Here is a 16,420-nt window from a genome sequence, read left to right as displayed (position 1 = left end):
GTTGTACAAACGCATATCTACGCACGTCACATCCAGGGTTGGTACACACTAAAGCAGTGTCGTACCTCGTTGTACAAACGCATATCTACGCACGACACATCCAGGGTTGGTACACACTAAAGCAGTGTCGTACCTCGTCATACAAACGCATATCTACGCACGACACATCCAGGGTTGGTACACACTAAAGCAGTGTCGTGCCTCGTCATGCAAACGCATATCTACGCACGACTCATCCAGGGTTGGTACACACTAAAGCAGTGTCGTGCCTCGTTGTACAAACGCATATCTACGCACGTCACATCCAGGGTTGGTACACACTAAAGCAGTGTCGTACCGTTGTACAAACGCATATCTACGCACGTCACATCCAGGGTTGGTACACACTAAAGCAGTGTCGTACCTCGTTGTACAAACGCATATCTACGCACGACACATCCAGGGTTGGTACACACTAAAGCAGTGTCGTACCTCGTTGTACAAACGCATATCTACGTACGACACATCCAGGGTTGGTACACACTAAAGCAGTGTCGTACCTCGTCATACAAACGCATATCTACGCACGACACATCCAGGGTTGGTACACACTAAAGCAGTGTCGTACCTCGTTGTACAAACGCATATCTACGCACGTCACATCCAGGGTTGGTACACACTAAAGCAGTGTCGTATCGTACCTCGTCATGCAAACGCACATCTACGCACGACACATCCATGTTTGGTACACACTAAAGCAGTGTCGAGCCTCGTCATGCAAATGCATATCTACGTACGACACATCCATGTTTGGTACACACTAAAGCAGTGTCGTACCTCGTCATACAAACGCATATCTACGTACGACACATCCAGGGTTGGTACACACTAAAGCGGTGTCGTGCCTCGTCATGCAAACGCATATCTACGTACGACACATCCAGGGTTGGTACACACTAAAGCAGTGTCGTACCTCGTTGTACAAACGCATATCTACGCACGTCACATCCAGGGTTGGTACACACTAAAGCAGTGTCGTACCTCGTTGTACAAACGCATATCTACGCACGACACATCCAGGGTTGGTACACACTAAAGCAGTGTCGTACCTCGTCATACAAACGCATATCTACGCACGACACATCCAGGGTTGGTACACACTAAAGCAGTGTCGTGCCTCGTCATGCAAACGCATATCTACGCACGACTCATCCAGGGTTGGTACACACTAAAGCAGTGTCGTGCCTCGTTGTACAAACGCATATCTACGCACGTCACATCCAGGGTTGGTACACACTAAAGCAGTGTCGTACCGTTGTACAAACGCATATCTACGCACGTCACATCCAGGGTTGGTACACACTAAAGCAGTGTCGTACCTCGTTGTACAAACGCATATCTACGCACGACACATCCAGGGTTGGTACACACTAAAGCAGTGTCGTACCTCGTTGTACAAACGCATATCTACATACGACACATCCAGGGTTGGTACACACTAAAGCAGTGTCGTACCTCGTCATACAAACGCATATCTACGCACGACACATCCAGGGTTGGTACACACTAAAGCAGTGTCGTACCTCGTTGTACAAACGCATATCTACGTACGACACATCCAGGGTTGGAACACACTAAAGCAGTGTCGTACCTCGTCATACAAACGCATATCTACGCACGACACATCCAGGGTTGGTACACACTAAAGCAGTGTCGTACCTCGTTGTACAAACGCATATCTACGTACGACACATCCAGGGTTGGTACACACTAAAGCAGTGTCGTACCTCGTCATACAAACGCATATCTACGTACGACACATCCAGGGTTAGTACACACTAAAGCAGTGTCGTGCCTCGTCATGCAAACGCATATCTACGTACGACACATCCAGGGTTGGTACACACTAAAGCAGTGTCGTGCCTTGTCATGCAAACGCATATCTACGTACGACACATCCAGGGTTGGTACACACTAAAGCGGTGTCGTGCCTCGTCATACAAACGCACATCTACGTACGACACATCCATGTTTGGTACACACTAAAGCAGTGTCGTGCCTCGTCATGCAAACGCACATCTACGCACGACACATCCAGGGTTGGTACACACTAAAGCAGTGTCGTGCCTCGTTGTACAAACGCATATCTACGCACGTCACATCCAGGGTTGGTACACACTAAAGCAGTGTCGTACCTCGTTGTACAAACGCATATCTACGCACGTCACATCCAGGGTTGGTACACACTAAAGCAGTGTCGTGCCTCGTTGTACAAACGCATATCTACGCACGACACATCCAGGGTTGGTACACACTAAAGCAGTGTCGTACCTCGTTGTACAAACGCATATCTACGCACGACACATCTAGGGTTGGTACACACTAAAGAAGTGTCGTGCCCCCGGTCGTGCCTCGTCATACAAACGAATATAGTACGCACGACGTATTAAAGATTGGTTCACACTAAAGCAGTGCCGTTCCACGTCATACCAACGCAGGGTAGTAGGCCTACACATGGCATATCTCTACGCGCGCACGACACGTCCGTTTGTCCGTATGTAACCCGCTTTCGAACAGTAGAGAATTGAAAAACATCTACGTGCAACGCGTCATAAAACGGACCTGGGAATAAGAAGGTTGAAAATAAACCTATAAATCGTTTCACTTTCACCCCTGTTTGTGAGGAACACCTAAATCTGTGAGAACATGCTTAACAAAGCCCAGAGGCGACGTACCTGGGGAAATCGGCATCCGTATCATGACAACTTCAATATTATGGGATAAATGTATTTTACAACAGGCTTTGTTTGAATAATAAATTTGAATACTTTATATGTGCAGGCATTAGGACCTCTACAAACATTTCTCTACCACCAGACTGGGAATAAAATTGTAAAAAAGCAAAAAGAGCAATTATTATTTTGAGATAGATCACTTTTACATAGTCGCACATAAATCTGCACATGCATAATACCTAACGCAGCACATTTTTACTAACGAAATGTTCCCAGTTTTGTATAGAGCTCTGTCTGCACTATCAAACTGTATGTGACAGAAAAATGTGATGTGCCCATATATTGATGATGATGATTTTATATCACTACTATATTTGGGCATATCACTACCATATTTGGGCATATCACTACCATATTTGGGCATATCACACTTCTTTTTGTCAAACTAGTTGGATAGAGTAGACAGGGCTTAACACCTTTCAAATAGGAAAAGTGAGTTCACATATTGGTCTGCTACCTCTGTATGAGGCCCCTAATTGTGATTAAAAGTAAGAACGCACAGGTGAATTTCCCCTTTAAAAGTAACGGCTTTATGTTTCTGTTATCGTAGTGAAAACTAGCTTACGCACAGCTGATTTGCATTTCCTTTGCTGAGTAAAATTGGACGACACAAATCTTAGTTTGAATTTAAACGGAAATGACAATAATGTTTCTAAAAAGAAATATAATTATATGTTCCGTTATATATTTTTACTGAAAATGACCTGATTTGTCTAACCACCCGACCGCCGGCTTGCATCTGTTGTTGTCTATCTAAATGTAGGCGTGGCAGTCTTACCAAAAGTAAAGAAGTACGCTATTGGTCTTTTTTCGGCGCGATTTCCCTCGACTTCTTGAACGGTTCAAGCATTCGCAACTCTCCTTACGCCGTTGTGAAAAGTAGCCACATAATCTACTAAGCATAGAACATATTAATTTCAACATATCTGCCCAGGCCTATTGTGGAATGTTAATTTGTCACTTAAAATATCCATCCAGTTTGCAGATAACGTTATTTATTTATTTAACTTTATTTTGGGTAGCTCTAACAACTGTTAAGCGGGAAAGCGCGTAGCTTGTTTCACGTACAATCTGTATCTTACGAGTGCTTTTCGCTCCTTGTTTTGTAAATTGGACTTTACAGTATCGCAGTTTAAGATCTAACACAGAAAGCTGAAACGCTTTTCTTAAAAGTTTGTAAAAATAGATTTTGAAAAAGCGGAAAAAATATGTTTTGGCAGGTTTCACTAATATTCATGATTTATGTAAGATCATAATTGTTAAATAACTGCACTGTAAGTGATAATGCGCATAGGTAATGGGGCTAATACGTATGACTCCGTCCTAGTTACTCTGAAATGTGATCTTGGTGTTAAGTTCTTACTTAAAGGAAAATATCTAAGCCCCTGGAAGACGACATTCAATCATTTTATAAAGTACATTTTTCAAAAATAGTTTAATATAAACCGTTGTTTTTTATACACACCCTGGAAAAACAGCTTTGTGTTTTATTGTGATTCACCAAGATAATAAATTGGGATTTTACGGGTGCCTGTCGCCAAATGACGTCACAGGAAACATTATAAGAGGCCTACATATCTACACACAGAAAACTTTGAAATTCATAAATGAGAAAGCATATAAATTATTGTTACCGTCAAACTAGCATTTTAATGTTTTTAATATTGGATACAAATTACAGGCTTACAATATTGAATCTTAGTTCCCACTAGGACGTTGCGCAAGTACAATGAGTTGACCAATCACAAGCGATGGATTATTTATTGGTCAACTCCCTTGCGTTGTCGTCCTAGTGGGAACAAAGCTTTATAACGTCATAACACATTTTCTTATAGCTATTTTATTGTTTAGACTTTGTGCGTGTGTGCACTGCGTTCACACTACAATCCGGACGTGACGTCATTAAGTAACGTCCTAGTGGGAACCAATCTGTAGGTGCATTTGGGCACTGCGTTCACACTATAACTAAACTCCAGACGTCATTGATTAGGGTCCTAGCCTTGTGGGAACCAAGCTTTAGGTTACCCAATATGTATGATATTCAACGTAACAGTTAATTCTGTAACTAAATCTCTATCCAACTATTCTCTACTATTTAGAAATATATTTTTTCGTTTTCTCTACTACATTTTATTTTTGTTACTTACACTAAATATCAAAATAGCTGTTTTCTATCAGCAGTTGTCCCTGAGTTTTAATGCCAAACTATATTGTTAGACTCAATCATTCTTGGCACTGGTTTTTAATATCAAACTCTACACTAAAAAATGTTTTTGACTGAAAAATGTTTGGATTTGTCTTAACCCGGCTAAGTTGAGATGCGTTCACACGAGTGATTTTCGGAATATTGGTGATTCAAAAACTCGTGAAATCTTAACTTCAATGTATAATAGAGGTAGAATTTGCATATTAATTTAAATAAACGGAATCTCAAAATCTATTTACATAAAAACACACACTTTTTGCATGAAAATTCGAGACTAAATCATGGTTTGTATTAGTAAATATCTAAAATAATTCGTGTTAAAATCACAATTGCGTCGTAGTTGAAATCTTTAATGTTGTTTATATCCGGATTTAAACTAATAATAATTGAAAATACATATTTGTTTTTGTTCGGTATAATATAAGCATTTCGTTCATGTACGTCGATAGTAATATTCAGCATTAAACTGCCCGCTATACATCGCAAGTGAGATCATGGTGATATGTTTTACCAGAGACAGAGTGTAAGTTTATTGAAATTCTAAAATTAAAACTTTCTTTACCATTTCTAGTCGGTGTAAAAGTGTAAGCAATCGTCAATGTGACGATTGGTTTTGTTCAGTACGATTGAGGACAGATAATTGTGCTCATGTTACAGTATATTGGGAGGACCCCAACATTACTTAGGCCATGAAGGTATAAACATAGGTCCATGCTTAGGCTACAAAGGAATTGTAATCAGTAACCAGCTGAATGTTTTAACATTAATGTTCTACTCTTGTTCTGTTTCTTCTGTCTTGGTGGTAGGCACAGTGAACCATCGGCACTGTTCGCCCTTTCGCCTGACACAGACTTGTCTGGTTAACGTGTACTCATTCGTCAGCTTCATCGTGCATCCGTGTCCGCTTACAGCACGTACCAGATCACCAGAACAATAGCTGTGTGGATCCCATTGTCTTCCGTGGCACCGAACAATCTGCAATGTAAATGTTTAATTCTTTAATAAATCAGAATAATCTTTGTTTTTGGTTATTTTGTTGATTTCTTCAAACCTATTCCCAATTGAAGGTGTCAAAATGATGAAGATTTATAAGAACTGCTTTCTCTTCGTTGTTTCCTCAGCTCCACATTCTTTCCTGCTTTTCTCCATTTTGATCATAGGGGCGGCATAACTTTGGAAGGAACCAACATGTTCTCGTCGCTTAAATCAAGGTAAAAATCTTTCTTACATAGACCTACTTTTATATTTGATAGTTCAGGATATTTTCAGTTCACTACTGTATTGAGAAATATACCTAATATATTTAGCAATTCTTCGTAAATATTTGCGGTTTTTAATTGCATTTTGTGGATGAATCACACTTTGTCTAAAACTTCCAATGATTGCATCTGACATGTTTGTTATACGGAAACCATAGACTAGAGGTTTAGAAATGCCTTTACTAATAACCAAATATAAAAAGTATAAACTATATTTGAGGATTGCGCAAAGGACCAATGTCTTTGCTAAGCATCCGAAGAAATATCTTAAGTATTGTCTAATTTTGAACGAGTTTGACGAATTGAATTATTGTAGTGTACGCATTTACAGAATTGTTTATGCTTGGTTCCCACTTGAGACGCAAGACAAGAACGTAACGCAACGTAAGTGAGTTGACTAATTACAAGCGATGTATTATTCGAACGGTCGCTTGTCATTGGTCAACACGTTTGCGTTACGTTTACGTCCTTGCGTTACGTCTAGTGAGAACAAAGCTTTATGTTGTCAACTCAAGCCGGATCATACGTACCTCACATCGACAGTTTCGTTTATAGTAGCGACTGATTGCCAACCGTTGCTCATGCGTCAGTCGTTTCCACTCATCCATCCAGTTACATCCACTTAAAAAGTTTAAATAGCCATGGACAAATGGATTCTGGCCCTGTTCAAATAGCCACGAACAGTGACTGTACTCCATTGGAATGCTAGAGCGCCGTAAAAAACCTGAACATTAAAGTAAACATAATTAAGCTTGGTTTTATCAAATCATTTATTTCGCCAAACAAAGTACAAAGAAAAACATAAAAACATTACAAAAGTAAATCAATAAGGCATGATCACCTAAGTTATAATTAAAAATAACCGTCGAGCAAGGACGTCGTACGCGCAACGCAAGTAATTTGACTAATCATGATTGATGATTAAATCGCAATCGCATCGTGATTGGTCAAATTACTTGTGTTGTGTCCGAGTAAGAACCAATCAGTTTAATTAATCACAATTCATATAAAAATATATTGTTATCTTTTAGAATTCATCAGCATGTTTAGAATTTTAGATAAAGTTAATGCATCTTTAAGTATTGTCATCAACAGACGGTTGAGGTGGTACAAATGGTCACACACATCGATAAGAATACCACTTTACCTGTCAACACATAGGTCTTTCGTGCCTTTTTTCTTGACATCAATTTAGTGTTAGCTGTCGTGAAGATTTCTGTTTCAGAATTCTCACCCAAGTGCTCAGCACCTTTATACACATTTCTAACTGACACTCTGAATATTGTTCCTCTCTTGATGACGCCGTCCTCATCATCATAACTCAGTGTAAAGTTAGGCTGTAAGGTTAAAGATTCCACACCACTGTCCTCAACATGTTCCTCAACAACTTGGCCGTTGCTAGAGTTGTATAACACTTGTCGTGAACTTATTATACGACCTCTTAAAACTGTGAATAAAAATAACTTAAGATTGTAAATCAACATCGTAGTTAATACTATCTTGATTAAATTCATCCATTTTGATAATCGTGGCAACAGTTACAATCTAATGTTGCAGTGCTGCATTCTAGCTCTGAACATAAACCTTGAATTCTCAATATAATAATGTATACTAATTAATATACTTAAGATCTGTCCCCACTATCAAACATTATGTGACCAACATAATTTGATTTGCCCATACATTTTTAAGAATATCACTACCATATTGGGACATCACTACCATATTGGGACATATCACTACCATATTGGGACATATCACTACCATATTTAAGAATATCACTACCATATTGGGACACATCACTACCATATTGGGACATATCACTACCATATTGGGACATATCACTACCATATTGGGACATATCACTACCATATTGGGACATATCACACTTTTTGGGAACTCAAACTATAAGTTTGCTTAACGCAGCCCTCCCCTTCTTCTCCTTCCCCTATCTGTATTCGCATCATTCTGGATCTTGCTATACATGTTTATAATTTATTAATTTTATGTAATAATTTGTATTATATTAAACTATGTGTTTATTTTATCAGAAACGGGTAGACATCTTTTAAAAGCCATTATACCACCTGTGATTATACAGTTTTTTCCATTAGTGCCAGATCTGTTTGTATAACTTGTATTATATTTCCAAAACAGATTCCTTAATTTAATTTCAGTGGGGGTGTTCGATTTAAAAAGTGATTTATGACTATTTCAAACTCAATCATAGAAAAACAGAGAGAGAAAAGAATACCAAATAAACAAATGTATGTGACCTGCTGCAAACTTGTTCAGTTCTAATCACACCATGAACTCTAATTTAAACCCCACGGACGCAGATATAATTCTTACAATTGTGAACGAACCAATCTGTTACATGTAATTGATTTCAATATCCAGAAATAAACAGTAAATACATTTGTATCAACTGAGCCTTGACTTATGTAATACACATTTTAATATAACGCGTATGCGGTATGTGTAACCTATGCTATGGCAGTGTAAAGATCAGCCGAACAGAATCCTATCAAATAACAATTTAATTGTATCATTATGTCGTTTTAATCTCAGTGTATTCCGTCGGGAATTTCAGTTAAGGTTCGGTTGATTTATTTATCAGCATTTCAATTTTAACATTTTTTTTTAATAATGTAAAAACAATGTGCTAAAAATAAAGTTCTGTCTAGGCGTCCCTGGCTCAATTTAAACCACAAATGTTCCAATCCCAGGCTAAATTTCTTGTGGTGTATTTTAGCATTGATTAATTTTTTAAAGAGAAAATAATAGTATAAATATAAGTTTGCACGATCTATCGGAGTTACGTCAGTCAATCAATCGGTTTAACTTTGTTTGCGTTCAAACGTATATGTCATAACATAACATCGAATCTATCGGAGTTACGTCAGTCAATCAATCGGTTTAACTTTGTTTGCGTTCAAACGTATATGTCGTAACATAACATCGAATCTATCGGAGTTACGTCAGTCAATCAGTCGGTTTAACTTTGTTTGCGTTCAAACGTATATGTCGTAACATAACATCGAATCTATCGGAGTTATGTCAGTCAATCAATCGGTTTAACTTTGTTTGCGTTCAAACGTATATGTCAATAACATAACATCGAATCTATCGGAGTTATGTCAGTCAATCAATCGGTTTAACTTTGTTCGCGTTTAAACGTGCGTAGTGTAACATAACATCGAAACCTATCGGAGTTATGAGCTACACAAGCTCTTACATCAGCTTAAGTTCGTTCTTGAATAAAAGAGAATGGTGATATGAGAATGATGACAAGATAATTAACTATTGGTTCAATTTAAATTACCATCGTTATTTCGCGCATAATTTACGGGAAATGTAACTCTTCCTGTCATCGTTAAATCTGTGTGGGTGCAATCCGTGTTTATTTAATGTGTGGTTATGTATAGTCTGGTCTGGGAGTATGGACGCATATCGTCTTGTAGTTGTCTTGTATTTAAGTTTGGTTCCCACTAGGACGCAACGCGAGGCTGTAGACAAAAGAAGTGAGTTGACCTATGACAAGGGACTGTTCGAATAATCCATCACGGCGCGATAGATCATCCCATGCGTCGTTGCGCTTACGTTGCTTCCTTGTGGCACTATTACCTTTTACGTCGTAATAATAAATAAAACGTAACGCGCGCGGAATGGTTGAAAACGTAACGCTAACCGGGGCTCCTCCGCCTGATGTTAAATTGCCTATAGCTTAGTGGTTAAGTTGATCACCAATCAGACTTCTGGGTTCAAATCCTACGTACGCACCAGCATTTTAAAAAAAAAATGCCAATACGATTTCTTCTCTGCATCGTAGTAATTTAAAATGTATAATATGGTTATCACCAACTATAACCTTCACACGGTCCTCAATGACATTTTATTCTTACTATAGTAAATTTTAATCAAATTGGTGTTGCTGGGACGTCCATTTACACGCATATCGTCAATGAATAGATGTTGCTTCTAATACTACACACAGCTAGGGGTTGGTTGAGGGAACTTACTGCCCTAGCAATACAATATTGATTATTATATGTAATCCATAATATATAATAATATAACTCCACATGGTTTCATGGTGTTTATGACCATTTTTAATCAAGGGTCAAACATGATTCTGAACTATGTTAATAACATGAAGTGTTGTGCAATTATTTCTAGACAGCGTACTGACATTCATAGCATGATACTATGTTATGCAAGATGTTTATGTTTTTATAACATTACATAATTATTCAATGCTTTAAATTCATTTTTAGGTTGTCGCGTAGGCCGGGTGGCTGTGTCTAATGCTTTGATAGAATAAATAGATTGTAATTTATCGTACAAATAATTGTTCATTTCCCTTAGCAGTGTAGAGGCCTACGTATTTCAATTCTGATATTTTTCAGAAATAATATTTATCAATAATAGTTTATTTCACATTTTTTTTGTATATAGATTTTTCTGTAAAGTTTTTTTTATCTACTACCATGCGTTTTTGGTTTTCATATTTATTTACATATGTGGTCATGACAAACAAACAATCTTATTAATATCATATCTTACTGTAAATCTGAAATTAAAATAATTCATTTAAATACTCATTCTCATATTCTCATATATATTATTTATTTCCTATAATATTATACAAAATAAAACAAGTTGATCAAAACGTTGTATAAAATGGAAAATGCCTTAATAGGACAAAATGTCACTCTGTGTCGATATTTATCGAGTGTAGTGATTATTCCAACAATAGAAATTAACAAAAACAAAATGTATGGTAAAAGTGTTTCCGATTGTTTTATATTATAAATATGTTGTGCCTTTATGAGGTTTATTCGGTCAGTGTGTTAGATCATTGATAAAGACTCAGTCTGTTGTCACGGGTCTAAAGTCATCTCCGAAAGGAAATTACTGACCTTTTTACTTTAATTTGAGACAATGTCCAGCAGATTGACTTTTTGTTGACACTGATAGGTCAGCGAAAGGTCAACACACTGGACATGCACCTACCAATGATCTTCTGACAGGAAGTAGAATAATAAAGTTAACAATCAGTGTTTAACGCTCTCCTACAGTGGGTATAATTCGAATAAACCATTGAGGTATGGTTCTACCATTACTGATAGTAAATTGTTGGAACATCAATATCGATGTGGAAATTAGTTTATATACCTCCATGGGTAGCGACCATTGATATCGCTAACATTATCTGGAGCAAAAGTCTCCTCATCATCGCTAAGAGTATCTGCACAACTCCCCTGCGAAAAATCTATACTTCCAGACATAGGGGAATACTGTAAAGAGATACTCTACACAAAAAAATAGAAGAAACAACTGGACGCTCTCCTACAGTGTGTGTAGAATTGCAATAGACAATTGAGGTATAGGCCTACCATGACTGAATCATCTTTCTTGCGAGGATAGTAATTCGCTGAAACATCAATATTGATGTGGTGATTGTAGGCCTATAGCAATTTTTTCATAAAACATCATCATAAAACTACATGTAATGTTTGAAAATATCAGAGTACTTTTACTCTTCCCGGACTGTATTTAGTTTAATACAGCTTTAATACAGCTTTAATACATCAACAATTGATCAAACGTAACCGTGTAATGTTACTCTTCCCTGACTATAATTATACAGTACTAGTGACAGTTAGGCCTACAGTTCTTTAATACACCAAAAATTGAAACAAATATCAAACAAATTAAAGATAGATTTGTCGTCAGAATCCAACAAAAACTTTGACCAAATTGAAAAAGGATTCGGCGGCAGAACACAGTTAATTCTTTTTGGAAATCAATATCTAAGCTGGGTTCGATGCTCACTCACTCCATGGTTCTGGTGGTAGAACGGGTCTTCTCGGATAAGGACTATAAACCGTAGGTCCAGTGTACACATCTAGCTCGTGTGCACTTTAAAGAACCTAGTACATCTTTCGAGACGAGTAGGGGGTTACCCCGGTGTATTAGTACATCACAGCCACTGATCACCAACTGGGCCCTCTGGGAGACCAGTCTTTGACTGAAGAGGTTACCCAGTATAAATTTCAATTCAATTCAAAGCTGTTGTCTGGGCGGATTATGAACAAGGCCTAGAATCCATATTCCCAAGGTTTTTTTATTCGAAGGTTAACAATTTAAAATTACCGATTACATTTATCTACCTATGGTTTCATGCAACGTATGTTGAATAGTGGTAACATCCTTGTTGCTTGTGTTTCCAAACATATGCTCCATAACTCCAAAATATATTGTAGATGGAAAAGCATTCTATATACTTAAGTTTAGAGTTTACAATTTTTCTTTTTCTGTTTCTGTTAATTATTACTATGGAAGATATTTCTGAAATAAAAAGAAATTGAATTGAATTGAATTCCGAAAACAAGTATCTTATGAAATCAACAGCAAGATCAAATCTTGAAAATTACTAAAAACCCAAATTTGTAACAATTATTTTATAAATTGTTAACATACCAAAGACAGTGTCTACTGTGTGACAAATACAATAAGATAAGACAGGGTAGCAGTATGGGGTACGACTCAACATCCGAAAGAATTAAATTATTATTTTATTAGTATTAATTCTAGCTAAAAGTAGGCCAATATCTTTGTTCGTGTAGGCTGGAGTTGTGGGTTGGAGGATGACCTTTGGGTTGATACTTCAGCTTTGTTCTACTTTTACTCGACACGAATTAAAGTGGGACACCACCGAATTTAAATAGTTGTGAAACACTTTTATAGTGTATTTATAATATAAATGAAAGAGGAAATTACTGATAGTAGCTTGATCTTAATTTAATTTTTTTTAAAGCTAAATCAAAACGATAAAGTAAAACAGCCAGACAGATTTGTTTGCACAGTTTTGAATAGCACTAACCCTTCGTCAACGTACAAGTAGCAATATACAAATATATTTTTGTTTTGTAGGTGTACAACTTACAGTCCGACAGAACCAGTGACGGTGAGTTAATAAGGTAAGAACATACATATTTGACGTAAGCCCACAAAAACCCAAATGTCAGTATATAAAGATGATACAAATTAGTGTAGGCCTACTCCTTTTGTCCCTCACTCCACACACACAGTATAATAGTACTTTTCATTCTAGAACTATATAATAACCTTCTATGCTTCCTTTGATGAAAATGATATTTTCACACGTCCAATCAAATGACGTCATGATTAGTAAGAGCAATAATATCGTGACAATACGATTTTATTGTTTTTATTTATCATGACGTCATTTGATTGGAATTTTAAAAATATAATTTTTATCAAAGACAGCATAAATGATTATCCTATAGTTCTAGAACGAAAACCTTTCTAATTTATTTTGTTTTATGTAAAAAAAATGCATGTTTATATATTTATCGTCCATCGTTATCGTCCTAGTGTAAATGGGCCTTATTAATCATTTGCCACGATCCAACATAAATATATACCGGGTATTTGAAGGCGCTATATATCGGTGTTGAAAACTCGAAGCTGCCGGTACTGTCACTTGTGAAAAGACGGGGTTTGCGAATCGTCAACAGCAGACTTGATAATATACTTGGACACTTAGGGTCATTTGCAATATGAAACTAGTTTTCAATGATCACCCCCAGACCGACAACAATTAGCATGGCTAGGACAGTAGTAACACTGCTCTACATTATCTATTAAAACTTGGCAAATAACCATTTATGGCGCAGAGTAAAGTGTATTTGGTTAATGTTCTGCAACAATGCACTGTCTCCTATTTTAAACTGAAACAGTTATTTTAATGGCCGATTGTATGCATATGCATTATTGAATGGATTTACGTAAAAACTAAAAATAAAATTGGGTAATTTATCATTATTGAAAACATACAATGTAATATTATTTCGGTACATTTTAACGGCAATTATCAATACTATAAACCTGGTACTTAAATCATAAACAGAGATAAGGAAACGATCCCACACTCCCTCATGATGTTTAGACAGTAGGCCTAACCCTAAACGTCAATCTTCAATTCCACAAAAATGCTCACTAAAACAAATGCTTATGAAGGCACTGTACTGCATGCTTGTAGTTGTTTTTGTCGAGAATGTGGACTTTTTCCAACATCTGGAAGATTTCTCATTTGAATATAATACAGATTAGTGATTTATGATGTAAGCATGCCAAGAAAATGTTATATTGTATACAAGTAGAAGTGAGTGTATGTGCCAACACTATAAAATGAGTAGGAAATTTATAGCTTAACAGAAGTGCCAAGAAAATGTTATTATCTTGTTCTGCGATGTGATGCTCTAATTGACTTCAGAAATTAACCTACAGTATTCCATCTAAGCTAGCTCTGTCTAAACTATCAAACAAGTTTGACAAAAAAGTTTTATATGTGCCCAAATATGGTAGTAATATGACAGGCACATCACATTGTTTGTCACATAAAATCTGATAGTGTAGACAGATCCTTTGATATGCGGCGGAGAAGTAAGCAGAAGTCTCGGGTCATCGTCACAACAATATGTGCAATATTATCGATCCTTGCAACACATCAGAAAAAAAGGTTGGGTTTATGGCCTATGATACAGGCGCCATATATGATACATGTGACACTGCATTATAGAGTTTGTCTATAATACTGGGCAAATTATAGATACAGTTCCCTAGAATCTATTTTCATTATCTCTTATATAGCTAATTAATCCATGTTGTTAGTTTAGGCACCTGGATGGCTACTTTACGATTGTGTAATAAAAGGCCTGTGAGGCTATTTTAAGCTCATTAAGGAAATAATACACGAAAGTTCACGGCCAACACGGTATCAAACTTCACTGTGAATATTAATTATGGGAAATCAAAAAGAGCGTCGAAAGAAAAAAAACTGACCATCATCGGAATATTGTATTTTACAAATTAAGTTACAATAATTAGTTATACCGTATAGGCCTAGATTTTTTTTGGAAATTAATGCACATATTATTTGTAATGACAAATTATCCAAGAAATTTGAATTTAAAATTTGTCTTTCTTAATCGAAAAGAATAGTTTTTAAATCTAAATGTGTCTTTGTTTAATAGTTTAAATATAAATGGCAAGTTGATATCTTTCTGGTGGTATCGGTAAGCTTCGATCGTATTTTCCCACCAACAACTAACAATTTTGTATTCACTTATTTCTCGATGTTTTAAAAAATAAAACAAAAATAGCGTCAATTAAAAACAAATCCTAATATAAATTTTACGTCCCCCCACCTCACCAAAAACAAATATTCAAATTCCGGACATGAAACTAAAAATGATTTGTTCTAAAATAAAGTTTACATACCAAAATCTGCCTCACAAAAATGCTCCTGTGGATGTTTGTGCACGTAAAAGTTTGAATCGGCAGCAATGTATCGGTGACAAGCGAATGAAAACGAAACACAGAAAGCAAACATCAAAGTATGAAACAAAAACGAAGACATCGTAACAATGTTTCGCTGTACGACGCTGAAGCAGATAGAGGAATGCTCACACTTTCTCTGTATGTCTGTATTTAATGATTAAGCTATAATGATATCAGAGGTACGACGTTGGCAACATTCATCCAATGCACCAGCAGCTCGTATTTCTCCTGTTTATGGGCGAGGTCATATTTTAAACATCAAAACGAACGAACATCACCCCTTTGTAGATAGATGGCCAGGTTAGTTGTTGTTCTTTCCTGTAGGGAAAGTCTCGCGCGTGAAAGTTGATTTTAGTCCTCTACTGTCCGTTTTCGTCAAACTTTGAATTTTAAATCGTTGTATCTTCAAAGTATTATCCAGGAAACCGAAATGACGAAACCTTAAACAAGTACAAACATTTAAATAGTTAGATCAGTCGTTTGGCTCATGGGTTGGACAAATTGGGTAGCTGCTTACCGGAAACCAACGACTACCATGTCTTTCCGTTTTCTAATAGTTATTCGGACAGCGCGTGTATTCTGTTGGCTGTTCGGACATTTCAGTGAGATGGTGTCAACCGGCGCGTGCTGCTCACGTTGTTAACGAGTTGAGTAAATAAATACAAACATTTTACATGTGTCGTTTGACAAATGAGAATTGAATCTTGCGGTCTTATATGTCTCATTTCAACCTGTAAATCAAGTGTGACCACGGCTATTTAAAATGAATAATCAAAATGGAAATCATTATAAACGCCAGCTATGATTGT

The 16,420-nt window shown here is 36.8% G+C and overlaps 1 protein-coding gene across 1 annotated transcript; it reads right to left on the bottom strand.

Moving 5' to 3' along the window:
• Positions 1-4,401: 4,401 nt before the first annotated feature.
• Positions 4,402-16,149, bottom strand: LOC140058583 (uncharacterized). Its single transcript, XM_072104264.1, has 4 exons — positions 15,552-16,149; positions 7,387-7,686; positions 6,770-6,963; positions 4,402-5,955 (listed from the first exon to the last, which is right to left on the bottom strand). Exons 1-4 carry the CDS (start codon positions 15,688-15,690, stop codon positions 5,752-5,754), a joined length of 837 nt encoding a protein of 278 aa, XP_071960365.1. The 5' UTR covers positions 15,691-16,149; the 3' UTR covers positions 4,402-5,751.
• Between the last annotated feature and the right edge of the window lie 271 nt (positions 16,150-16,420).

The sequence above is a fragment of the Antedon mediterranea genome, chromosome 9 (genome assembly GCF_964355755.1).
Source record: "Antedon mediterranea chromosome 9, ecAntMedi1.1, whole genome shotgun sequence".
Taxonomy (NCBI): domain Eukaryota; kingdom Metazoa; phylum Echinodermata; class Crinoidea; order Comatulida; family Antedonidae; genus Antedon; species Antedon mediterranea.
Note: the sequence above shows the minus strand (reverse complement) of the source record. Positions and strands in the feature narration are given on the sequence as shown.

Bases quoted from the DNA above. Each gene is read 5' to 3' on its own strand.
- LOC140058583 (XM_072104264.1), bottom strand. From the start codon at position 15,690: ATGTCTTCGTTTTTGTTTCATACTTTGATGTTTGCTTTCTGTGTTTCG. The intron at 7,687-15,551 runs GTATGTAAACTT...TTTTATTCACAG, and splicing joins TTTTTGTGAGGCAGATTTTG to TTTTAAGAGGTCGTATAATA. The intron at 6,964-7,386 runs GTAAAGTGGTAT...TTTAATGTTCAG, and splicing joins AAAGACCTATGTGTTGACAG to GTTTTTTACGGCGCTCTAGC.